At 38.8% G+C, this 12,601-nt stretch overlaps 1 protein-coding gene across 1 annotated transcript in view; it reads left to right on the top strand.

Moving 5' to 3' along the window:
* Nucleotides 1-12,601, top strand: part of MYO5A (myosin VA) — a 181,335-nt gene that overhangs the window by 55,612 nt on the left and 113,122 nt on the right. The window contains exons 2-4 of the mRNA XM_081831863.1: nucleotides 3,892-4,002; nucleotides 7,240-7,411; nucleotides 9,934-10,078. Coding sequence (XP_081687989.1) covers nucleotides 3,892-4,002; nucleotides 7,240-7,411; nucleotides 9,934-10,078 — 428 coding nt within the window. The remainder of the gene's footprint in view (nucleotides 1-3,891; nucleotides 4,003-7,239; nucleotides 7,412-9,933; nucleotides 10,079-12,601) is intronic.

Below are 12,601 nucleotides of genomic sequence, written 5' to 3'. Positions count from 1 at the left end.
CTCGATCCCAGGACTCCAGGATCATGACCTGAGCCGAAAGCAGTCGCTTAACCAACTGAGCCACCCAGGCGCCCCGATGTGTTTACATTTTAATGTTATCTATTTTAAGCCTCTTTATCTTTCATTCATCTCCTACAGTTTGTTGGCTTTAGTCACAGTACCTCAGATTCCAAATCCTTGCTTCCCTTCTCCTGCCATTCCTACAGCAATGTTTACTCTGCCTACCACTTCACAGATCTCTCTTCTCTTAGTCTCCAGCTCCTACCCCATCTCAACTGTGCTTTGTGGCCTCAGGAAAAATCCTGAGGTAGGCCTGTGAAGTTTGCCTTTGCCGCCTCTCGTCCCAGTTCTCCCACCTTTTTTCCATACCTTGTCCTACCTCTGTCTTAAATTACATCATCACAGATGTGCTGCTCACCAGCTGTGGGTGAGGGAGTTGGCCAGCCTTAGACGGGATTCCAAGAAAGGAGTATACCCTCTGGTGTGGGAGGTAGATAGATCCGTAAATAACTAAAATAAGGTCTGAGGTATCATAAATGAGATATTCGAGAGACAAAATTAGAGTAGTGTGAGTAGGAGAAAGGAATGAGGAGCACTGCAGAAAAGCCTCAACCTCTACTAGCTAATTATGACACAGCAGAGTTGCATGACATTGGACCCTCCCTTGTCTTGCTGGGAGCTGTGTCCAGTCTGATCCACTTTGGCTAGGGTTATCTTTTGCTAACTGCTTCTGTTTTCCCAGGAAATCCTGAGCAGACTTAGTGGGTATGTGTGTCCACCCCTGTGTCTGATTCCTGACTGTCTCTTGCTGCTGTCTTCCATTTCCAGGCTCCTCATATGATCTTGGGGCCTTGTCCTCCCACTGCAGTCTTCCTGCAGTCTCGCCACTGCATGTGGCTGGACAAGTTCAGTCCTATTTCTCAGGGCTGCTATATGTATTCTTATTGGGGGCCTAGGGCAGAAGGAGAAAGTAGGGTTGGAGGTGACAGAGGCAATAGGAAGGGGCATTGTCAGGTTGGAATTTCTCTTGGTTTCAGCAACTAAGGTATATATATATATATGTACACTTCCCAGACTGACCCAGTTCTGGTATAGTTGTTTTTGCAGAGTCACCAATCTCATCGGTTAAGATGGAAAAGAACCATAAAAAGACAATGGTAATAATAGGCTGAGTTCTGACCTATTTCTCCTTGGATACTTTCCCAAGAGATAGAGATAGGATAATGGGGAATTTGGTTATCAGGATGATGTTTGGCGTTTAAATACCTTGCCTGTGGTGAGAGTAAGGGCCGTAGCCTCCCTGTACCATCTGTAAGTGTTGTTAACTCCTAGCTCTTGGAACTCTAGCCTTTGAAAAAGTATGCACTCAAGTGTTTCCAAAACACTTGTGGAAATCTGAGCTGGAACTTGCTATTGACAAATCACAGGAAGATGCATCTTTCTAGATTTAGTTGAAAATCTCCTATTTAGAGCAGGTCAGTTATGCTCCTACAAACTCACTTAGACCCATTTCGCTTTTTTGTGCTTTCATCAGTCAGGGTAGTAGGTCATTTCATGACTCTGAATCTCGCATATTACATATCTCTTCTGGAACCAGTAAATCCTTCCAGAGAAAGTCGTAGAAATACTGGCTTTCTAAAGTGAGCTTCAGAGTGGGAGCAGTTGGTACACAGAAATGTTTATTGAATGAGTAACATTTTAGTAACCTCCAGGAAATTTAGTAACAGCTATTACTCAGTTTATGGACTGTGTAACTGGGAAGAAAGTTGTAAAACAAATTGCAGTAACATATTTACAAATAACATTAGCAATCATTTCTTATGGAATACACACTTGGTAACAATGTCAACCTGTACTTACATATTGGTTTATGCTTTTCACAAGGTTTCTATGTATGAAAGCCCTTGAGATGATCTAAATGAGTACTGCTGTCATCCCCATTTTACAGATGCCTGAAATAAAGGCTAAGATGCCAGTATGGTAGTAGCTGGGATTAGAACTCATAACCTAGTTTAGTACTCTTTCTTTTGCACACTGTTCAGACAAAAAGTTTTCACGAATCTGTAATAATAAGAGAAAAGTAAAGCAATGGCAAGTTTTTTTTTTTTTACCATACTACTTTTTTTCAATTTAAGATGCCCTTTATTCTGAGATTCTTTCATTAAATACTAAGTGCCCAGCTATGAACCAGCTCTGTACACAGGCACTTGATACAGTGTTGAACAAGGCAGACAGGGAGCTTGTTTTAATGGAGGAGGAGAAATGATAAATAAGTAAACAAGTGATCATTTAACAGTAAGTAAGTGCAGGTAGCAATAAGAGCTTGAAGAAAATAAAGTAGAGAAAGGCTGGTGGTGGTGGTATGTTTCTATGTGATATATTCCTGAAAATGAACATCAAGTTTTAATGTACATAAAGGGAGATTCCTTCCTGAGGAATCCTAGCAATCATAAAATTTCTTCAGGGTGGTGTTTGGAGGAGTCATTCATGTTAATATGTATTTTTCTTTTTCTTCAGAATTGACCTAAAGTCCAAAATTGGCTTAAGTCCAGAGAGTGTCTGGTTGAGGCTAAAGATTTGCTTCTTCAGGAACCTTGATGATTGATTACCAGACATTTCATGATATTGAGGCTATGAGAGCCAAACTTATTGTTGGTTAGATGTACCATTTTCACTCATCTTTATGTAATAACGAAGGCAAAACACTAGACAACAATACTTTCTTAATTTTTTTTTTTTAATTAGCAGCAGAACTTTCTTCAAAGAAAATTCCAGATGCCCAGTCTATAAAACAGTTGTGGCTTCAAGCCACAAGCTTACTGTCCTCTTTTCCACACCTTAATGGCCTCTGAGGAATAGTTGAGAAGTCACTAAGTCTTTGCCTAACACAGGATGGAAACCCCAATCAAAAATTCAAATTGTAAATCCTGTCATAAAAGGATAGCTGTAGGGGCGCCTGGGTGGTTCAGTCGTTAAGCGTCTGCCTTCGGCTCAGGTCATGATCCCAGGGTCCTGGGATCGAGCCCCGCATCGGGCTCCCTGCTCAGTGGGGAGTCTGCTTCTCCCTCTCCCTCTGCCTGCCACTCTGCCTGCTTGTACTCTCTCTCTCTCTGTCAAATAAATAAATAAAATGTTTAAAAAAAAAAATAGCTGTATTATTGAAGCTGGCAGAGCACTGTATCAAGCTTCACAATCATGTTTTGTGATTTTTTGAAATTCCACATTCAGTGAAAAAATAGATTTATATTTATATTTTTACCTAAAATTATATTTTCAGGTAGCATTTATTATATAAAGAAAATTCAAACTTTAGGGGCACCTGGGTGGCTCAGTTGGTTAAGCGACTGCCTTCGGCTCAGGTCATGATCCTGGAGTCCCGGGATCGAGTCCCGCATCGGGCTCCCTGCTCAGCAGGGAGTCTGCTTCTCCCTCTGACCCTCCTCCCTCTCATACTCTCTGTCTCTCATTGTCTCTCTCGCAAATAAATAAATAAAAAAAAAAATCTTAAAAAAAAAAAAGAAAATAAAAAAAAAAAAGAAAATTCAAACTTTAATTGTAGCTGTTTAATCAGAGCATACTTTTTCCTCCAATTTTATTGAGATATAATAGACATATAGCACTGTATAAGTTTAAGGTATTATGTATTTAAGGTATTATGTATTATGAAATTATTACCACAATACAGAGCATACTTTTCATATAATGTGGGCATGATGGTACTACTGGGACTAAAGTACTTTTCAACTATTAATTTAAAAATTAAATTTCATATTGGCCAAGATTTATTCTTTTGTAAATTATTTCATTATGAATAAATGATGATGTGTTTATATATTATTGTAAAGTAATTGGTTTGCTAGTTTAATTTTTTTTTTCCTGTTTGTCTTCTAGTTTGCTAGAGTTTGGATACCTGACCCTGAGGAAGTTTGGAAGTCAGCAGAGCTGCTCAAAGATTATAAACCAGGAGATAAAGTCCTCCTGCTTCACCTTGAGGAAGGAAAGGTAAAAATTTTGCTTTTATTTGTTGTCATTGGCATAAAGTGAAGTGAATTCAAAAGTGTGAGTTTGTTGTGACATACCTGACTTCAGTTGGAAGTTAAATTTTGAATTAATCTAATGTTTTCACTTACTAAATTAAAAAAAAAATTAGCAAACTCAATTTTCTTTCCCAAAGGGTTAATGAAAATGGCAGAACTTTAAAAATCTGTATTTTGGTCTATGAATTTATTCTGATTAGGTTTAGATTCACTTCTAATCTTCCCAAAGATGTGCCTGTTTATTTTGCCTAGGCTAGCATTAATTTCATAGTAGCTAAGAAAACATTGCTTAAGGAGCCAGTCTGAGATTTGATATTTGCTGGACCTAATCATTTGAAAAATATTTACTGACAAACTATCATGTATAAAGCAGTTTGCCAGCAACCAGAAAAACATAAAACCAATTGTGTCTCTATACTTTCCTGTCTGCATTCACTTCATGGGTAGACACATCTCAGTTCTACCTTTTTGACCTCTCCATAGCATTTGACAAGGCATGTCACACTGTTTTCTTAAAAACCTTTGTGATATTAATTTTCCCTTAACAACTTCTAGTCTAGCCAGGGAAACTAGCTACAAATACACGAAAAGTTACATAAAGCATAGGATCTAAAGAGTAGTTCAACACCACAGGGGCTCCTGGGTGGCTCAGTTGGTTGGGTGACTGCCTTTGGCTCAGGTCATGATCCTGGAGTCCCGGGATTGAGTCCCACATTGGGCTCCCTGCTCAGTAAGTGTAATAAATACTTACTATGTGCCAGGCATAATTCTAAGTGTTTTACTTGCTATAACCCATTTAATACTCACAACAATCCTATGAAGTGGGGCTGTTGTTATTACCGCTTTATGGGTAAAGAAATTAGGGCTCAGAGGGATTGCTCAAGATTATACAGGTATTAAGGGACGAAGCTGGGATTTTAAGTCAGAAAATTTGTCTTCATGATTTCTGCTCATAACCACTCTGCTATGTTGTAAAGATAGTAATGACTTTAGGATGCCTAAGAGGGAAATTTCATTATGGTCTGCTTTGTCAAGGAAGACATCAAGAAGGAAGAAGGATTTTGACTGAATTTTAAAGGTAGAGAGAATTTGGATTGACAAGGAGAAAGGGGGTAGACCGTGTGAGAATTGGAATGTATTCTGGAGATAGTGAATATAACAGGCTGAGTGGGGCAGAGATTTAGAAAGATGTATGTTCTAGTTCCAGGCTCACATATTAAAGTATCTGATATATAGCATGTTCAGAAGTGGCAGAAGGTGCTCTCTGACATCAATGTTAGGTAAGAGAAATAGATACATTTATGAATAGTATGGCATATGATATGATAAGTAAAAGCAAGGAACAAAAGTAGAACAGAGTTGGGGAGTGACCAGGCAGGCTGGTGAAGGTAAGGGGTCAGGGAGGCATGGTCTGAAGAATGAATAGACGAGGGGAAGTGCATTTCAGGGATCCAGAAGAGCATCTGCAAAGGCAGGGAGGTATGCACAATAATGTGTGTTTGGGGAACTACACAAGTTCCATGTTGTTAGGATGTGAAGTAAGAGTACGGGACTGGCAAGAGGATGGGGGCTGGGAACCACATCAAACAGGGCCTGGTGATCATCCTAAAACTCTTGGACTTCAAGTGATATGTGATGGGGAGTGATTGTAGTATTTTTAAAACAGAGGAAGGATGCTGGATTTGTGTTTTAGAAAGGACTCATTGGTGGCCGCATGGAGGATGAATTTCAGGAGAGCAAAACAGAGGCAAGATTAGTTGGGAAGAAGGCAGAAGGCAGGGAAGAATTAGGGGAGGGCCTTGAATGCCAAATTAAAGAATTAATTTATTCAACTACTCTGTGTTAGGCACAACATTTGGCACTGTGAGCTATATTTTCTTAGGTTAATTCTCATAATAACCCTGTAGATTGGTAGGTAATATTATAACTATTTTCCAAATAAGGAAATCAAGGCTCAGAGACATTAAGTAGTTCTGCCAGAGATTGTGTAGCCAGAAGTGGCTTTTGTGTTTTGCAGGGATCAGTGCAAGGACCAGTTTGGGGAAGGACATTATATTCATAATAAACAGGCAGGTAGAGGTCGAGGGGCAGATGGTAAATTCCTCTCCATCTAGCATAGTTCATTCCAACCTATTTTGAATATTTGACCTCTGTATATCTCTGCAATATTAAGAAAAGTGGCTTTTTACAAAACCAGCTAGTCCTTCTCTACAATTAAATTTCATTTTTTTCCCCTTTTTTACTTGTCATATGTTATATGCCCTTAATGCGTAGTTGAGTGACAATTTGCATGCTTGGCTTTTCCATAAAGCCGTATTTCCTTGGCTTTAAAGTGAGTAGTGCTTCTTAAATTCTTAATCTCAGGGTCATGAGTTCAAGCCCAGCCTGGAGCCTACTTAAAAAAAAATTAAAACCCAAAACTTCTGGTTCAGTAACTGGGTTAAAAAAGTCTAAACTTACCTCTGAAACCAATGATACCTTATATGTTAATTAATTGAATTTACATTAAAAAATGGAAAAATAAAAAAAATAAAATATTAAAAAAAGTCTAAACTTCTCAAACTATATTAGCAAAAATTCTTTTTTGTTTTTTAAAGATTTTATTTATTTATTTGAGAGAGAGAATGAGAGACAGAGAGCACGAGAGGGAAGAGGGTCAGAGGGAGAAGCAGACCCCCCGCTGAGCGGGGAGCCTGATGCGGGACTCGATCCCTGGACTCCAGGATCATGACCTGAGCTGAAGGCAGTCGCTTAACCAACTGAGCCACCCAGGCGCCCAGCAAAAATTCTTTTTTTTTTTTTTTTTTAAAGATTTTATTTATTTTTTGGACAGAGAGAGACACAGCGAGAGCAGTAACACAAGCAGGGGGAGTGGGAGAGGGAGAAGCAGGCTTCCCGCCAAGCAGGGAGCCCAATGCGGGGCTCGATCCCAGGACCCTGGGATCATGACCTGAGTTGAAGGCAGACGCTTAACGCCTGAGCCACCCGGGTGCCCCAGCAAAAATTCTTAATACAAGTCAGTATATCTAGTGAAAAAGAAGACTTCCATTTCCACCAGTTCTGTGGCTTTGGAAGGTGCCAGGAAAAGAATGCATTTAATAGCTGAGAAGCATATCAGGAATAGAAAATAAGCAAAATATATAAGCCTGTTTTAATTTTATTGCCATGATTTATCCAGATGCTGTATCTTATGCATTTTTAGGATTTGGAATATCGTCTAGATCCAAAGACCAAGGAACTGCCTCACTTGAGAAACCCTGACATCCTCGTGGGTGAGAATGACCTCACAGCCCTCAGCTATCTTCATGAGCCTGCTGTGCTCCACAATCTCAGAGTCCGCTTTATTGACTCCAAACTTATTTATACATATTGTGGTAAGTGTGCCTTGCTGTCTGAGTGGACCATGAACTCTCTCCTCTAATGGACATAGCCACGGAATTATTGTGCATGGGGAAAGAAGGCTGCAGTTGGATTTTCTCCTAGAGAGAGAATCACTAAAGAGTTATCAAAAAAGATTTACCATGTTCATTAGCTAGTTGCATTTTGTGCTGAATAAGCTCTTTTGTGAACTTACATAATTTTGCTCAGAAAAAAAAAAAAGAACTGAACTGGGCCCATCTTTTAGAGTTTCTTCCTCCCAGAGAAGTCATTTGACAAATTCAGTGACAGTTTGCCAGTTACTTTCATCTCATACAACTTGGACAAGAACTGCTACATAAAGAGTAGATGTCCAAAGACTTATCTTTGTGGTGCAGGTTCAAGAAGTTTAGTGTTCTCGGGACGCCTGGGTGGCTCAGTCAGTTAAGCGTCTGCCTTCGGCTCAGGTCATGATCCCAGGGTCCTGGGATCGAGTCCCACGTCGGGCTCCTTGCTCAGCAAGGGGCCTGCTTCTCCCTCTGCCTGCCTCTGTCTCTCTGATAAATAAATAAAATCTAAAAAAAATAAAAAATAAAAAAATAAAAAAGTTTAGTGTTCTCTTGTTTTCAATGCAGGACTGATGACTCACAGTAACTGTTCTTGCTTGATGTACTGGCCTGGGCCCATGCTCATTGTGGTATTAGCTGCCAGTGACCCAGCTCAGGATTCTTTTTCTTTCTCTTAGAAATTAAGTACCATGTGCTTTTGGGTTTTTTCCTCTTTTCCTTCTTTTTCTCTCTCTTTTTTTTCTTAACCTTATTTTCTCCCTTGTCCCTGGCTCTTTTCTCTACTGACTTATCTTTCTTTCCCTGATTACTCTCTTCTGGGCTCAGGTCTGGGATTTCATTCATTTTCTTCTCAGTCTGTTTGCTTGGGTGACCAACTCAGTGCTCATCATTTCTTCCTTACTCCCCTGCTTTGGACAGAGACAGCTGTCTTCTCTTCTTAAAGGAATTTATACCTCTTGTATCCTTGATACTAACTCTTTTTCTTCCCTGTCTATGAACCAAATATTTCTGTTTCTCAATTTTCATTTTTCCATTTATCTTTTTCTTGCACATATGTTACCTTCTTGGTGAAGCCTCCCCTGCCTGCCTTATCTAAATCATAAACCCCTACTCCCTTCCTTAGTTTCTGTCTTTTTTTTTTTTTTTTAAGATTTTATTTATTTATTTGACAGAGACACAGCGAGAGAGGGAACACATGCAGGGGGAGTGGGAGGGGAGAAGCAGGCTCCCTGCCGAGCAGAGAGCCCGATGTGGGGCTCGACCCCAGGACCCTGGGATCATGACCTGAGCCGAAGGCAGACACTTAATGACTGAGCCACCCAGACACCCCAGTTTCAGTGTTCTTTTCTCTGTTTAATTTTTCTCCTTTTTCTTCTACTACCTAACTTGTGATATTTATTTTTTCTTATCTTGTTAATTGTCTGAATTTCCCACTAGAATATAAGGGCTATGAGAATAAAGATTTGTCTTTTTTTATTTACTGTTATAAACCTAGCACTCAGAAAAGACTTGAGGCATACTTGGAGCTGAATTAATATTTGTTGAATGAAGGAGTTCATTAAGTTAATATATACCTACTATAAAATTTAAGGAAATACAAAGAAAAGTATAAAGAAGGAAAAATAATTACATGTAATTCACTACTGAAAAATAACCAGTATTATGTTGACATATCCTATATGTGTGTGTATGTGAGAAAGTATAAATAGATATGAAATTGGAATTAGTCTATATAATTTTGTGTCATCTTTTCCTATGACATTTAATATTCTTTAAAAACATAATTTGTGGTGGTAGTATAATAGTCTGTCATATGATGTAACAAAATATTTGGTTACTCTTCCTTTATTATATATTTTGTTTGATTCTACTTTTCACTCTTGTGAATAATATTATGACAAACATCTTTTTTTTTTTTTTTAAAGATTTTATTTATTTATTTGACAGAGACAGAGACAGCGAGAGCAGGAACACAAGCAGGGGGAGTGGGAGAGGGAGAAGCAGGCTTCCGGCTGAGCAGGGAGCCCCATGCGGAGCTCGATCCCAGGACCCTGGGATCATGACCTGAGCCGAAGGCAGTCGCTCAACCAACTGAGCCACCCAGGCGCCCCTGTGACCAACATCTTTATGAAAAAAACCTGTGCTTGAATGTCTGATTATTTCATTTGGATAAATTTCTAGAAGTGAATTTTTTTATTTAAATATTATGAAAATATTTAAAGTTCTTTTAACATTGTCATAGTTTTTATTTTTAATAGCTTAGGCCAGTTTTTAAATGGTGTTTTAGTTAGGTCTAGGTGTAATAGGCTCAGAGGCAAAGGCTATGATATATTTTGATCTTTAACAATTTGTTAGTTCAAGATTAATTGAAATCAAAATTTGTGTTAAGTCTGATTCTCACTTCACCAAGTTTGATATGTCCATTAGTATATCATTAACTTCTTCTTTTGCTTTTTTTACCCCTCCCCCAGGTATAGTCCTAGTAGCTATAAATCCTTATGAACAGCTGCCTATTTATGGAGAAGATATTATTAATGCCTATAGTGGTCAGAATATGGGTGATATGGATCCACATATCTTTGCAGTAGCTGAAGAAGCTTACAAGCAAATGGCCAGGTTGGTGAAAGCTCTATTTATTTTTTCATGACTCTTATTAGTTGTGATCGTTTCTTCTTTGCTGAGTCACAGATATTTTGAAACACAGTGAAGAGCAACTGGTAAATTATTATTAATAAACAGCCTTGACTATTTCAGATGGCCTGCATTATTATTAAAATAATATTTATAAAAGGACATATTTATAAAAGGACATATAGTTTTTAAAAACTGCCTTTGGAATCTCCTCCCGATCCTGTGACTATGCAAGGACAGATGTTATGTTTACAGATGAGAGGATCAAGGATTGGTGGTTTTAAGTGATACGCCCACTATCCTTCAGCTAATGAATGACAGACTAGAAATAAAAGGCCTAAGAGCAAGAAGAATCTGTATCTTAGAGAATTAAATATCAAGGAAACTGTGAATTTAATGTTACTCTTATGTTCTAGAGACCAGTAATCCTGAACAGCATCAGTAAAATGTCTTTGATATTAACCATGGAAGCCTAACATTTTGAGAGTAGAAAACCAGAGAAAAAAAGCTACTTTCAAGGCTAGATTTTACTCTTAATAATGTAGTATAATGTAAATCAAAACTATGGATGTATAGAATAGTATACATTTAACTCATTTCTCCAGTCTTCAGGTAAGAACCAGCATATTATAAATACGATGTGGGAAACCCTCAAGCAATTTATGAAGTTGAGAGAAAAGTAATACTGCAGAGGTTTTATTTTCTCCTTTCCAACCAGGGAGAGTGTTTGTACATAATTGGGCCAGCATGTGACAGAAATTTAGAATTATTTCATTGACAGAGTTCATAGAAGTCATTATGCCCTTTTATTAATAAAATATTATTACTTCTAATAATCATTAACAATTATTAAGTACTCTCTCTGTGCAAGGCACTGTTTAATTGCCTTCCATTTTGTTAAGTAATTTTATCCTCACAGCAACCTTCTGAGGTTGGTATTATTATTATTATTATTTTTAAAGATTTTATTTATTTGAGAGAGAGAATGAGAGAGAGAGAGCACATGAGAGGGGGGAGGGTCAGAGGGAGAAGCAGACTCCCTGCCGAGCAGGGAGCCCGATGCGGGACTCGATCCCGGGACTCCAGGATCATGACCTGAGCTGAAGGCAGTCGCTTAACCAGCTGACCCACCCAGGCGCCTGAGGTTGGTATTATTATTAATCTTCATTTTACAAATGAGAAAACTTAATCACTGAGAAGTTATTTAACTTTCCTAAGGCCACATAACTAGGAAGACTAGCTTTCAAATTCCATTAGTCTAACACTATGAAATATTATCATATTAGATATGAAATGACTAAATACAGTTTTGTACTACATTACATGCTGTATTATAGCAGATTCTGTTATAAAATGGGAATGAGTGTCAAAAGTGTAAGAAAGGCTACTTTTTTTAAGGATTTATTTATTTGAGAGAGAGAGTACATGCATATGAGTGACGGGGAGGGGCAGAGGGAGAGACTCTTGAAGCAGACCCCCCTGCTTAGCGTGGAGCTCCATGGGGAGGGGAATTGGCGGGGGCGGGGGGGGTGCTCAGTCCCACAACCCATGAGATCATGACCTGAGCCAGACCTAGAGTTGGCTGTTCAACTGACTGAGCCTCCCTGATGCCCCAGAAATGTTACTTTTTTAAGCTTTTAAATTCCATCCATCAGCATAATTTTTTCCCTAAGATGAGAAAAGCCCACCCATATTTGACTTGTGTAGTACTGGAGCATTCGATACAATGTTAGCACCACACAAATACAGCCAGAGAACTACCAGGCAGAGAGGGAATTGTGTGGAGTGTCAGGACCTAAAGATTGTCTCTGAAAAATGTTATACTGCTCCTAGAGAATGATACGACTTCTTTGAAAATACTAATCTTAAATACGAAGGTTTGGTTCTTAGCATTTTTGTGACAGGAAATCCAAGAAGAGTGTTAGATTTATATGACTATTTTGGCTTTTCAACCCTGGATTTACTGTTTCCTAACATCCCCCGCCCCCCATTATTCCCCTGTGACTCAGACAGTCAATGTGACGACTGCAGGTTTGCTTGTTTCTTTTCCCTTTGCTCAGTTTTGTTTTTTAGGCAGTTTTAAAATAGGCTTCAGTCAGTTATGATAAGTTTACCATTTATATGAGTAAATCTGTACACATAAAATGTGCTGCAACAGCTAAATAGACCATGTCTCTTAGGCATAAGGTTGGAGATGGATATTGCAGGCTCCTTTCTTATCATCTTTTCCTTGCCGAGTGAGATGTGCCGTATTTACCAGATATTAAACCTGGAGTTGCACATTGCTGGTACTCCTAGAGGCCCCTTACATCTTCAGGGAGTGTATGGTCACTTGTTCAGTAGACCTTTACTGCACACCATCCACATACTGTCCTGGGCATGGCGGACAGAACAGCAAACAAGTGAGACAAAATAGACAAAAATTCTTACCCTCACGAAGTGAGGCATGATAAACAAAAGTAAATAAGATACACAGTTTGTCATATATTAATAAGTGCTATCCTGGAA

The sequence above is a fragment of the Leptonychotes weddellii genome, chromosome 9, assembly GCF_054177405.1.
Source record: "Leptonychotes weddellii isolate Sample4059 chromosome 9, ASM5417740v2, whole genome shotgun sequence".
NCBI lineage: Eukaryota > Metazoa > Chordata > Mammalia > Carnivora > Phocidae > Leptonychotes > Leptonychotes weddellii.
The sequence above is the reverse complement of the archived record's forward strand: the minus strand, read 5'-3'. Positions and strand labels throughout refer to the sequence as shown.